The sequence below is a fragment of the Podarcis gaigeae genome, assembly GCF_964106915.1.
Source record: "Podarcis gaigeae genome assembly, chromosome: 3".
NCBI classification, from domain to species: Eukaryota; Metazoa; Chordata; class Lepidosauria; order Squamata; family Lacertidae; genus Podarcis; species Podarcis gaigeae.
The window spans coordinates 41,181,390-41,195,115 of NC_139680.1; the positions used below are offsets into that span (position 1 = coordinate 41,181,390).

Consider the following 13,726-nt stretch of genomic DNA (forward strand, 5'->3'; position numbering starts at 1 on the left):
TCAGTCCGCAATCACATAGAACAAATTCCTGGCCACTTTGGTAATATTGTTTTAAACAGCATAGGGAAACAAATGAGAAAAACCAAGGCTTATTCTCAGTTTTTCTCAAAGCTGTCAGACAGTACTCTCCAACTCTTCTAGTCTGTGTCACTCAAATAGTCCATCCTTCCATGTCTACACACATGGAGAAAACATGGTGTCATCACCCCACAAATTACAAACTTGTAGTGTATTACAGGCCAACATAAGAAGCATGAGTTATTGTAGCTCATTATTCTATTCGATTTTTAAAATTCACAATGTATATGTACACACACAAATAATTGAAAACCAATACTACACATTCTACCGCATTCTTAAAAATTCAGATGCAGTAACATCTTAACAAACCTAGAGTAATTTATTAGACATAAACAGAGAATATGATGGCATATAATCACTAATTTTATCATTCAAAAAATGAAATAATGTTGATAATTTATCAACAAACTAATTTTCATACACACAATTTTCACAAGACCAAATATAATGTATGATTGGAAACATGCCTTGTGGAAGCAGCTAGGACATGGGCAAAGTAATAGCCAAACAAGTTCCAGGTAGTGGACAGTCAGAAAGTGTGAGAATCATTCCTCATCCTTAGCTGACCTTATGTAGTGGCAATACAACAAAGGAGTGTTGTGGCCATCAGGGCCACCACTGGGGGCAGATCTTAAGAAGAGGAAACTCAATTATTACTCAGTTTTTCCAGTTCCCTGTGATTAAGATACAGGAGAGAAGCAATATTTAATCGTAGGATGGGTCAGATGCTAGTCTTACACATATATCTGGCAAAACTAGATGTCACATTTGGGTAAGAGCACTCCCAAACAGTTGTCTGCAAGTTATTATTGCTAGCCTTCTTCTTCCTGCTTTCCTACATGCACCTCAAAACGTTAAGACATTTTACACAAAAATTGTATGACCACAACCATTTTTACTAGCCTTCTGCCTGTGTTATGACTTTTTGTAGCATGTTCAGTGTGAATAAAACACTGAGCATTTATATAGTGCTTTTGGTGTTTATTGCACTTCACACACATCTTTTCAGTATTATTTCAGTAAGGTATTTTGGGATTTTGTTTCTTATGAACCTGTGGCCCTCCATATGTTGTTTTTGGACTGCACCTGCCATCAGCCCCAGCCAGCATGGCCAATAGCAACATTTGCAAAGTTCCTTAACTGCATCCCAATTTTAGAGCTTCAGTAATACTGGAATCTGTAGCATTAATTGTAGCTGTAGCAACAATAATTCATGGCCCATTTCACACCCTTGTGAATGATGAAGACAGAAAACCAAAACTGAGATAGAAACTGAAATTGCACTTTCTTACTAACTATGACCTTGAACAGGGTATAGGCGGATGATCCTCAAAGAGTAAAAGTCATTATTTTACATTCATTAAGAAAACCTGGAAGGTTAGGTTTGTTTTGCTTTTTCTCTCCTTCACACATAATACAATAACTGAAATAAAACATGCACAGTGGCCCATGCAAAGTTTTAATTTTTTGTACCCCTGCTCTGAAACATTTTCAGGAGAGACATAAAATAAGCACTCACCTCCAAAAGAAACAGAAGCTACAATACCACTTCAACAGCATTTTATTGAAGCAGTATCACACTACTTTCCTGTTACAGTATTCCCAAAAGGAAATAGAGTTCTCCTTGAACTTTTTCTATCTTAAGAAATTACTGAAGGCCAGGCTCCCTTCCTGCCTGAAGAAGCATGAGCCAGCTCAGCATATCTAACTTTTAGATTCCTCCTGAAAAATAGGCATTTTACAAAGAGGTTAAGAAGATTAGGTCCCACTCTGCAGAGCTTTTGGTTTACATATTGACATTCTGTCTAGACCTGGGATTGTCAGACTCTGTAAACCTTTCCCAAATTTTTAAAAAACAAAAACCCTGACCACGCCTCCCCCTAAGTTCAACCAAGGGCTGCCGCTCATGTTACCTTGGACAGATACACAGTACTGTAGATAGATGCTATTCTCATATTTCATATGAAATACATCATAAAGTATGGATACCTTCATCCTCCATTTTAAAAAAAAAAGGTAAAGTCTTAAACAAAACCTAGAAAAATTGTTTATCTCAACCTGGCAGCTAGCAAAGATAAACAGAGAAAGTAGAGATTAATCAGTGTATGAAGATCCTAGGGAGGGTCTTAGAAGAAAGAAAAAATGAGAAAATAGGCTACTTCCTATACTCCAATCCTGATAATCATATTAAGGCCAACACATCTACAGTACATGGAACACTAGCCTTATGTTCACCTTTTCCATTTCCCCCTCAGGCACTTTTACAACTGCTGTGGATCCAGCCTGAAACTTCCAAGCAAAAAAAAGGTAAAAGGGGAGATTTGAAGGGGAAAGCAGCAAGTCAGAAAGGTCTAACCACCTGCTCACACTCAGGCTTCTTGTTTACTTCCCTGTCTAAGGCCACTTTGGAAAAGCAGTCTTGTAGTCAATATTACATATGGTTCCTATGAATATGTAATTTGACCCTAATAATGGGGCCTACAAAGAGATGGCACTATAATAATCCAGTAAAGAACAACTTCACAAGTTAATGTGGAATTGTAAGAGGCAGTAATGTTTTAGGCAAAACATTTGAAGAGGACTTATCCCAAGGTAAGGTCCACAGATTTTAAGGCACCTGTAACTTATACAGTGGTACATTGGTTCTCAGACTTAATCTGTTCTGGAAGTCTGTTCCAAAACCAAAGCGTTCCAAAACCAAGATGCGCTTTCCCATAGAAAGTAATGCAAAATGGATTAATCCATTCCAGACAATTAAAAACAACCCCTAAAACAACAATTAACATGAACTTTACTATCTAACAAGACTATTGATCCATAAAATGAAAGCAACAGACCAGGCTGCAATCTACTACCCAGTTTAAAAAACTGGCAGTGATCTACCCATTGCCATTGGAGGGACGAGTATGCAGGGTGCGTGAAGGGAGAGTTGGGGGGGGCAGAAAGGGAGGCAAAAGTTTTCTCTCTGAGGAGCCAGTTGGCTTCTCTCCCCGCCCCCAGGCCAGCCTTTCTGGATCCCTCCCCCCCTCCCCCCCAGTGCCCCTTCCTCACCTCCTTCAGGGCTGTCAATCAATTATTTGTGGATGTGGCAATGGCTGCTTTGGATTGGCTGCTGCTTTGTCAATTGGGTGGGTTATTTGTGGATGCGTAAAGGGCTGCTTTGGATTGGCTGCTGCTTTGTCAGTCGGGTGGATTATTTGTGGATGCGGCAACGGCTGCTTTGGATTGGCTGCTGCTTTGTCAAATGGGTGGGTTATTAGCAGATGCGGCAAGGGCTGCTTTGGATTGGCTGCCGCTTCGGCAATTTTGCTTTTTCTTAAATTTGAGCCCCCCAAAATAGGGAGCATCTTATACATGAGGGCGTCTTATAGACGGAAAAGTACGGTATATCAAATAAATCACTTCTACAAACAAAAATTAAACAGGGCCCAGAATTTCATAACTCTCCTCCAGTCTAACATAGCAACTCTGCAGGTGTGCTTTTCACAAAGACTTTTAGCTGAAATTACTCCTTTTCATGCAATAGCTTCCCATTTTAAACTACACATAAATAGAATTCCGTTTTACTTCTTAGATCAAGAGTTTTAAACCATCTACTTTTTTAAGAGAAATTTTTGTAATGGCCGGTTCATCAATTTTCTACTGGATACTGGTTTGTTATTTCTACTTTTCCTTACCCTCCAAAACCCTCAGTCAGGGCTAAATGACTGGCAGCTCATTATCTTCTTGGGAACAACCAGTACCCAATGTTCTTTCCTTTGTCATGAGTTAATGGACCCACAACAAATAGCTAAAATGGTAACTCTTGGATCTTACACAGAGGTCTTTTCTAGAAAACAGCAACATCTGATTTTATCTTAACTGCCATAGTAGAGCCAGCTCTAATCCAAACTAGTTACCGCTTGCCCAAGGCATTTGCTGCATAAGCCCAAGCAGCAAATGGTTTCACGCCCCAGTCAACCAGTCAAGTTATTTTTGCACCCAAGATGGAAAATTCTAGAAATGCCTTTTCCTTGCAGTAAAAATATAGTACTGTAATAATAAATCAAATTAAAAATTAGCCATCTTTTCATGACACTAAAATCAGTTGCCTGAGACAGTTGCTACACTCTGCCTAACAATAAGGTTGGCCCTGTGTAATATCTATGAAATGCACAGAGAGCTAAAAACTCTCTACAAGGGGAACTTATACTCCCACCCTTTTTTAATGGAAGGTGTGGGGGCAGCACACAGGTATAAATAAAATAGAGAAGATTCCAAGTGTTTATCAAATGGCACAGATTTTGAGGATGAGAGACTGCCATTCATTCCCAGTGATGTTATAGGCAGTACTGAATTGCAGAACCACATTCTAAACAGCACTTACTATTTTATTCTGTCCTATTCTATATTCTATTATATTAACCATATTATATTAGGCATCCCCATGGAAAAAGTAAACTGGTTTGAGGTTTTATTACGATCAAGCGGTATATAAATGTTGTGAAATAAGAAAAAACTTTTGATTGGTCAGAGGAGGTCCTGTCAGCACAACTGCATGACTCCAACCTCACCACCAGTCTGTCCCTATAGTCATGATAGTGCTGTGGTTTGAGATTACCATGCAAATCTGCACATGCTCAAAGTATATCTTTCTTATCAGGGTTGATAAACTTTTGTTTGGTTGGTTCTAACATATTTGGACTTTAGAAGCAGTTGTAAAGCACAGAATGGGGGTACGAAATCTGTGCTTCACAACTCATTTTGCCATCCATTAGGAACATAGGAAACTGCCTTACACCAAGTCAGATCATTAGTCCATCTAGCTTGCTATTGTCTACTCTAACTGGAAGCAGTTCTTCAGGGTTTCATACAGGAGACATTCCCAGTCCAATCTGAAACAAAAGAACTTTGGACCTTCAGCATGCAAGCGGATGCTATACCACTGAGCTTCAGTTCCAGCCCTTCCAAAAGCCATGCACATAGCTGTCTGAAAACAGAAGGGGGACATAAGACTAGTAAGTCGAGGGTCTAAAACTCTAGCTGAACTACTGTCTTCCAAGAAAACATGCAGAGACTATGTTGATAATCCAACTTCCCACCACCTTGAAGTAATGCACAAAAGTGGCCCCAAGGTAACTCCCCAAAGTACTCCATAGATACTTCTATTCAATGGGAATATATTTCTTTTCTTCATCACCCCTTTTTTTACAATCCACCATGTACTGTTACCCATCTTTTCCTGAGTAATAATTTCCTTTATTGTGCTTTTCTAAATGTTTTAGACAAGTTTAAGACCTTTGAAAAGATATTTAACTACTTCTTGATTGATAAAACAGCTAAGTTGGACTTGATTCTCTCTTCCTTTTGTAATGTCCTACTCCTCTACTTCTGTGCATTTCATACACTTCTCTTTGCACACACACACACCCCAAAATAAGGATATCAGAGAAGCATATCCCTTTAGTGATTTCACACTCCATGTATCTTTAAAACAACACACCCCATACATCTTTAAAACAATTCTCTCTTTCTGTAACTTGTTCAGTTTAGAACAAGTTTAGAACTTACCTGACAACTGTGACCATTCATATCCAATGGGCTGGTGGAGCTGGAGCCACTATACAGAGTGTTGCCTGGAAGGCAGTAGGTAATGGAGAGAAATGGCACAGGGATTTTTTAAAGTGCGTCTCCTATTAAATAGTGTGGTCTGACTCTGGAAAGGCAATAGCACCACTTGATCATGACCAAGGCACTCGCAGATTTTGCTGAAAAAGTCAAATTTTACTGCCAGGAACAGACAGCTGACTAGAGCCAAACAGCTGCTCCACATGAGGAAATCACGTTGTAGCCAGTGGCCCAAACAGCTTGGCTATAGGAAAGGAACAAGGTGCTTGTGTCCTAAGGGTCAGGGCAGACACCTCTTTAATGTTTGAAGTGGCTGTCCCTTGAACAGCAGTTTGCTCTGCCAGAAAACCAACTCCCTCTGATTGCAGCGCCTATCATAAACCTGTCAAGGACAGAGAAGCAAACTGGGGTGGTTGCTGTTGGACCAGTTGGCAACCCTGCGCGAGTGTAGACAATTATGAAACTTTTTGACCCGTGTGTTTTTGTATGTGTGTTTTGTGTGTGTGTGTGTGTGTATGAGTGTGTGTGTTTGCACAGATTATAAGGCATAAGCAAATAGCACCACTGCACCATGTCCAGCTTGCATTTGAACATGAGATGGGGAGTGAAAAGATTAAAGGGACGAATAACTCGGCATAAAACTCCCCGGGGACTCCAGCGTGGGTCTGGGCTTTCGCGCGCGGAGAGAGGAGGGTGTTTTGCTGCCCCGCTTCGCTTCCTCTCCCTACGGCTGCAGGAAAAGGCGAGAGCCGAGCGCTGGGGCGGAGCCAAGGCAGAAAAGGCCAACCGGCTCGGTTACAGCGACGGAGAGGGAGAGCGAGCGTGGAGGGGGGAAAACAACAACACCAACAAACCTCCCTCCGCCGGCAAAAACTTCCCGGCGCTGCGTTTGCAAGCCCTGCAAACTGCCTGGGAAGCCCAGCCCACTGAACCGGGCACGATTCACTTCCGAGGGAGAGGGGGGAACATATAGATATATCTCGTGCATAAAGGGTGTGGGGTGGCGGGAGGATGTGTAAGTTGACGCCGGTCCCCTCACGGCTTTTTCGCGCCTCTCCTCCTTAACCGACCCTCCGACACACACACACCCCACACAGGCCGACTCCATTTAAGGTACCTTATTGAGAGAGGGGTCCCTCAACACCTCGCAGCCCCTCTTCTGGGTCCACACGGGGGGCAGGTCTTCCCCCTGACAGGGGGGGCTCCTGGCGGCGGCGGCGCCTTCCATCCCTGGGGTCAGTCAGCGGGAGGCGGGAAGGAAAGGCGGTTGGCCGGGCGGTTGGTGGTGACGCCTGTTGCTCGTGCTGGGCGCTCACTTGTGGCTGCTGCTGCTGCTACCTCCTCCTGTGCCTGCGGACGCCTCTTGGGAGGACAGGCTGTGAGGGAGAGGAGGAGGAAGGAGGAAAGAGGAGGAGAAGAATTGCCTTCACAAGCCGCCTCCTCGCAGGGGTCAGCGGGGCACGGAAAGCCGCTGAGTCACGCTGAGGGCGCGGGGGAAGCTGGGCGTGGGGGGCTGTAAGGCAAATCGGGTCGGGTCAGCTCAGAAAGACAGTCGTAGCCTGTGAGGATATGTGGTAAAGGAGGCCTCTCTCCCTCCCATCCACCTCCTCGCCCGTTTATGGCAACGCACTGCTGCTGGCCCCCTTTTGGACATGCACCGAAATCAAGTGGCGAGGCCTCGCCGGGACTAGGCCCAACTCAGGCAGGGGTTTTGATTCCTGCCACATGAGGTCAATGCCAACAGCATGCGGTGGGAGCACGGTTTGCAGGCAGAAGGTTCCAGGGTCAGCCCCTTCATGTACTTGGGGAGAGAGGAGTCTCCTAGACTGGCGCTTGTTGTGGGATCATGCAAGTTTGCTTCTTTATTTGTTTTTCAGCATCAATGCCACATCAAAGGTATCAAAATGGTAGCGCACACACACACCCCATTTAATGCTGGTTAACAGGAGTGCCAACTTGGCCCCATGGGTGCCAGTGCATAGCCCTGGCACCGGAATTTGTGGGTATCTGCCTCCTTCATGGGTGCTGTGACACCCAGGGCCCCACAGAGTTGGCACCTATGGTGGTGCCAACTGCTGTGAAAAATCAGATCGTTTAAAAAAACAACAGTTGCCAACATCTGTTCTGTGGTATCTGAAAGATCTGTTCAGATATTATGGGCTTCCACACAGGACCCTGTTAAAAATCAATTAAATATCACAAAAACAGCAGCATCAGTTGTTTTTTAACAGATTTTTCCAAATCAAATTAAATTGAGGGTGAGGAAATGTGGATACTGCCAAAAAAAACAACAAAAAAACAACAACAACCGTGCATCCTCACCCCACTCCACAATCTCTTTCAACTTGTGATTCCCAGCATCATGAATTTATGCATCATGTTGTGTAGCCATTAGTAGCCTTCTCTTCCATGAATTGGTCTAATCCTTTTCTAAAGCCATTCAAATTTCTAGCTATCACTACTTCATAAGAGGGTGGGGTGGATCCATAGTTTAATAACTATGTACCGTGCAAAGAAGTACTTGCTTTTGACTATCCGGAATCTTACAGCATTCAGCACAGAAGTATTTTGAGACAGAGCAATGTACTTTAATGATAATTAACTGGCTTTTATTCACACCCTGAATGTGGAAAACATTGGTCCTTTATGAATTGCCTGTAAATACACTTTCATAATGGTACAATGATGTTTCTGTGTAAATTGAGCAATTAATCTCTAGTTTTTCTGATTAGCATTAGCAAAGGAGGAGAGTATTGATGGATCGAGCATTTCTACAGAATAGATTTGCATTTTTATAAAGTGTCTTACCTGTTTGGCAGCTTTCTTAAGAGAACAGCATTGGCAGCAACGTGAGACACTAAGAATGCTTCAGGAGAGCTGTTTGTCCCAGTGACAGTGGTGCTTCTGAAAGTGACCAGCAAGCCTGACACCCTCAGGCCACACAAGGACAGTGTGAGTGCCCACTCTAATCACTGCCAGTCCACTGACAGTAGCAGCAAATGGTTTGTATCTGCAGCATGAGGAAAACAGCAGACAGCTGGAAACAATCTTGTGCAATCATCAGATGTAGTAATTGAATCTTGAATTCCAGGAATGGGAAACCTGTGGCCCTCCAGATGTTCTTGGACATGAGATCCCATCATCCCAAGCCAACACGGACATAGGTCAAGGACTGAAGGGATTTGTAGTCCAGCAACATCTGGAGGGTTATGGACTCCCCCCATTCCTGTTGTACCCAGAAACTTTGCTGCTTATCCATTGAGCCATGAAAATCAAAGGCAGCTGACCATATCAAGTTCTTTGCACTGTTGTTCATATGCTATCAAACATTTCCTGCATCAGCACATTGTACAGACTTTAACCTTTAAGTATAATAAAGCAAAGTGTTTTCAGACAATTTTGCACAGTTCTGCACAAATATATCTGCAGACCCAGACCACAGCTGTCCTGAGCAGCCCCTTTGGTATTCACCTGCATTCCTAATAGGTCCAGGAATTTGTCTACATAGATTTCATCTGAATAATGACTTCTACATTATTAATCTGGCAATGTCAATTCAAGTGTAATATATAATAGCAATAAAAGCTAATCTTCCTCAGGGGAGCTAATGTTTAAAAGTGGTTACATAAAGTAAGAAGAAACAATACCCAACATCACCAAATATCCTCAAAGGTGCTATGTTAAGCTACTGCAAGGCCCAGAATCAGGGAAGCAGATGATATATCAGGAACCAGAATTGAGACCTCCCAACTCACCAGTGTTACACCACCAATAAGGCACCTTGAGGGTAGCCACAAGAAAGCTAGTAGGCTTGCACATTTCTGAGGCTGCATGCTTACTTGGGAGCAAGTCTTATTGAACTCCATGGGACTTTCTTCTAAGTAGTAATGTGTAGGATTACACTGTCAATATTCATGTCTAAAAACTTGATTAGACTTTTTTATTATTAAAGGGGGGGTTGTATCAGGCAGTTAGCATGGCTGACAGGTACAAAATGAAAAGCATGAGATACTGTTACTGCTACTGACCATTTTCCAGACAGTTGAATGCAAAGGAAAGCAGATGTTCCTTACACTTCTGCCTACGTTTTAGGAAAATACCAGTTTTCCAAAACTCAAACCACACTTCTCTAGTGACAGCCTAAAAAGTCCCCTGAGATTAAACTACTTTTCCTTTCTCCTAATTTTTTCTCTCATAGAAAAGAAATGGCTATCCCATACGATCGTGGCCTACAGTTTTCAGACCGTATCTCCCTGTGTGAGTTCCCATAGCAGCTGTGTCTGCAGGTTAGGCCTTGCCCCAAGTGCCTCTGCTTTCAGAGGTAAGGGCACTGTGAAGACTCACACAAGTTTCACAGGGTTACTAGCAATAAAAGGATAGTAGAAATAATGGAATTCAGAATGGGACAACTGCTTTTCCTAAGAGCAGTATAGCAGATCTTTTCAAATGCAACATCCTCTTGATTATTATTTGTTGCATGGCTGTGGAATAACCTTCCCCCACATCAAGATGGAAACAAAGAGAAACTAGGATGAGTTAAATCTGTGGGACTGTGTAGGCAGTCACTGGAGAGATGAATAATCCTGAGTTGGCCATAGAGATGTGCTTGTAGAATGTTTTGCTTTTAAATATTTAGCCACTTTGCATTAGGCATGATAAACAATAGTTCTATTAATTATATAATGTAGCAACCCTAAAATCATGCTTTCATATTACGTTTCATACAACTTTTTCAGAACAGCAGAATATATTTTAAAAGAAATAAATAAAAGAAATGGGTTTCATGGGAAATGGTCCTTGTAAAACAACAATCAATTTGTCTTCTTTCTTTAAGAGCAAGATTTGTACAAGACCTTTACAACATTCCTTTGGACTTTTAATTTGAGCAGTGTTAAATGTCTTTAATCTTTCTGTGTTGACCTTATTATGTCAGTGAAGCTGAAAGTCTATACTTACTAAAATATAAACTTTCATAATGAAGCAAGTCAGGATATGTATTCTACATATTCTAGCCACCAAAAGAATAATGCTTGAGTAATATTGTTTGCATTTGCTTGTAAAGAATAAATACTCGAAAAGAAATAAAGTTGCACTTGCTTGTATCAAGAATAAATACTTGAAAAGAAATAAAGTAGCATGGAGGCTACCAAAAATAGGCATGTTCTTTGCCTTACCTCACCCTAGAAGTGTTTTAAATAAATAATAATTTATATTTCAACCTTAAATACCATTTACAAAGAAGGACTGAGCTCAGTTGTGGTTTACTTCCAAATTAAGTGAATTAAGTAGAGACTTAGATCCACCCCACACTTTTTTTTGTTTTATTATTATTATTTAGTGAATTATTTGTGGGTTTGGGGTTTTGTTTGTTTTGCTGTGATACTATCTCACTTCATAGTTAAGGAGTCCAATGACTTTAAATTAAAAGTCATTCTTATGCAATCCTGAAGCTGCTCAATCAGGATTTGGATGCCTTTTTCTGCCAAATAGCTGTGCTGGTTCATCTTGTTTGCCTTGTTTTGAAGGAAACGCGACTACCAGCTGACAAGGGGAGGGGGAGCTTGTCTTGCTACTTTGGCAGTACAATTTCCATTATATGGAACAAGATAAAAATAGGTCTCCAAAATGTATCTGAAGAAGTGTGCATGCACACAAAAGCTCATACCAAGAACTAACTTAGTTGGTCTTTAAGGTGCTACTGGAAGGAATTTTTTTTTTGTTTTTTCTCCAAAATGGTTACTGATAACCATTTACCCCCATGATGACTTACTTGTTTACTTGGTATGGAAAACTGGTTTCCAAAGGCATTTTATGACACCTGGTTTCCATACAGTATTTTGCTTGGGTGCAAGGGGATAAAAATCATCCCGCCATACACTTAGGTCTTGCTTCTCATATGGTATCATGTACACTGTGGTAAATAACCATAGGATTAATGGTTGTTTATGGTCACTCACTATTATGACCTGCTTTTGCAAACTCCCAAATTAAGTTTTGCTCTCTTTGCGCTCCAAAATAACATCAGCTAACAAAGATAAGAGTATAGAGATCTTCAGCTTCTAGTGCCAGTCATGCACATGCAGATACATTTCTTATGACATTTAATCTATTTGTTTACTGCACACCCATAATCTGGATAATACTTTGATACATAATGTGATGTATAAACTAGCACATGAAAAGAATACTCAGTAATAACATAAGAATGTAATTATAGCCTTGTGGATCAGGCCAATGGTTAATTAACACATATTTACAGCTGCATCTAGATGGAGAGGTCCAGAGCATTCACATCACAAGAGAGTCCTTTGTTGCCTTCCTGAGAGCAGCCAGCCCAGCTCCACAAGCACATCAATCAATATACTGCCCGTACCTCGTGGTGATGGCTTCCTCAGCCCCGCATGGTGTTTAGCCCACTTCCTGCTTCTTCCCAGAAACCCTTGCCAAAGCGCAACTTCCCCTTCCATTTAAATCACCGTTGGCTGTAACCCTGGCAACGCCTGAATTTCTCACCATTCAGAGAATTGGCAGGAGCATAACAATACAACTCTTCCATTTGTTCTTTACATGCTTCTTGTCAGTAATTTTGCATGCACTGCTGTTTTATGGTTCAAGGCCTCTATTCTACAGTGACATTTGTTCCCAGAATCTTGCCCACCCAGAGGTAAGGCACCCACCTCCTTTGCTCCGGTGTATGACCACCTGACATTCTTAGTGTGGAATATGAACCCTGGGTTGCTCCCCCCCCCCCCGAGACAATATAAGGCAGAAGGGGATTTCAACTGGATTACTTCATACTGGACCAGAGGATTACTTTCCAAGAAACTCGCACAAGCTAAGTAAATAGGCATAGGATCAAGCTAAAGAAGATATAGGAGTTTAAAAACATCTAACTGTGAAAAGGGTTTAAAAGGACAAGCAGAATTCTTTTTAAAGCTAACAAAAATGAGAGGAAACTAGAATGGAAAATCCCCACCCTGCTTTCCCTTTAAAACCTTTTTCATAGGGTAGCTCACTGAAAAAAGGACAAGGCCTTCTACTTTTTATCCTTGATCTATGTTTAACCTGCTCCCACCCTATGTATGTGTTTTAACTGTCTTATTTATCTGCATCATTTGAGAGGGATGAAACCATTACTAAACTGAATATGTACCTCTAGTTGTTTTGCTTATGAGGACAGCTCAGGAGCCAAAAATTTGCTATGTTCTGTAGTGGCACCCAGTAAGTGCATGGTTTCCTTACCAGGCAAAAGACCTTTTCAGTAGTGGTGCCCACCTTGTGAAATGCCCTTCCATCAAGGAGATAAGTAACAACCTTTAGAAGACATCTGAAGTCAGCCCTGTATAGGGAGGTTTTAAATGTTTAATGTTTTATTATGTTTTTGTATGTGCTGGAAGCCGCCCAGAGTAGCTGGGGCAAGCCAGTCAGATGGTTGGGGTACAAATATTATTATTATTATTATTATTATTATTATTACTAGGACTATTATTATTCACGGCCTAGGACCCTCGTACCTACGGGACCGCCTCTCCCGGTATGCCCCACGGAGGACCTTAAGGTCCATAAATAGCAACACCCTAGAGGTCCCAGGCCCTAAGAAAATTAGCTTAGCCTCAACCAGAGCCAGGGCCTTTTCAACACTGGCTCCAGCCTTTTGGAACGCTCTGTCTCATGAGAACAGGGCCCTGCAGGATCTGATCTCTTTCCGCAGGGCCTGCAAGACAGAGTTGTTCCGCTTGGCCTTTGGCTTGGAGTCAATTTGATTCCCTCCCCCTCTTTCTTTTTTCCTTTCTCCTCCCATGATGAGGCTGCATTTTAATCACGTTTTTAAAGTTGTATTTCAATCAACTTGTTTTTATTATTGGTTGTTAGCTGTCCTCAGCCCGGCCTTGGCTGGGGAGGGCGGGGTATAAATAAAATGTGTTGTTGTTGTTGTTGATGTTGTTGTTGTTACTACTACTACTACCTATGTAATCTGCAATTTGATGCTATCCATGTTTTACCCAGAAGGTACAGAACTCAATTGTAAATGTGCATA

General features: G+C 41.8%; 2 protein-coding genes across 10 annotated transcripts in view; one reads left to right on the forward strand and one right to left on the reverse strand.

Annotated features, from left to right (window-relative positions):
• Positions 1 to 9,003, reverse strand: part of ME1 (malic enzyme 1) — a 118,257-nt gene extending 109,254 nt beyond the window's left edge. Inside the window, exons 1-2 of one of the 3 annotated variants that reach the window (XM_083730388.1) lie at positions 8,497 to 9,003; positions 6,806 to 7,064 (exon numbers count right to left, since the gene is read on the reverse strand). In XM_083730388.1, the coding sequence (XP_083586514.1) occupies positions 6,806 to 6,916 (111 nt within the window). In that variant the 5' untranslated portion in view covers positions 6,917 to 7,064; positions 8,497 to 9,003. Of the gene's footprint in view, positions 1 to 5,631; positions 5,697 to 6,542; positions 6,627 to 6,805; positions 7,600 to 8,496 lie in introns of those variants that run through there. The other 2 variants (XM_083730389.1, XM_083730387.1) reach the window with 2 other exon arrangements.
• The window catches only part of PRSS35 (serine protease 35), a 152,954-nt gene that overhangs the window by 104,363 nt on the left and 34,865 nt on the right, over positions 1 to 13,726 (forward strand). The window contains exon 3 of one of the 7 annotated variants that reach the window (XM_083730599.1): positions 2,337 to 2,388. The exons of the other annotated variants lie outside the window; for them this stretch is intronic. The gene's annotated coding sequence lies outside the window, so the exon portion shown is untranslated. The remainder of the gene's footprint in view (positions 1 to 2,336; positions 2,389 to 13,726) is intronic. 7 annotated transcript variants of the gene reach the window in all.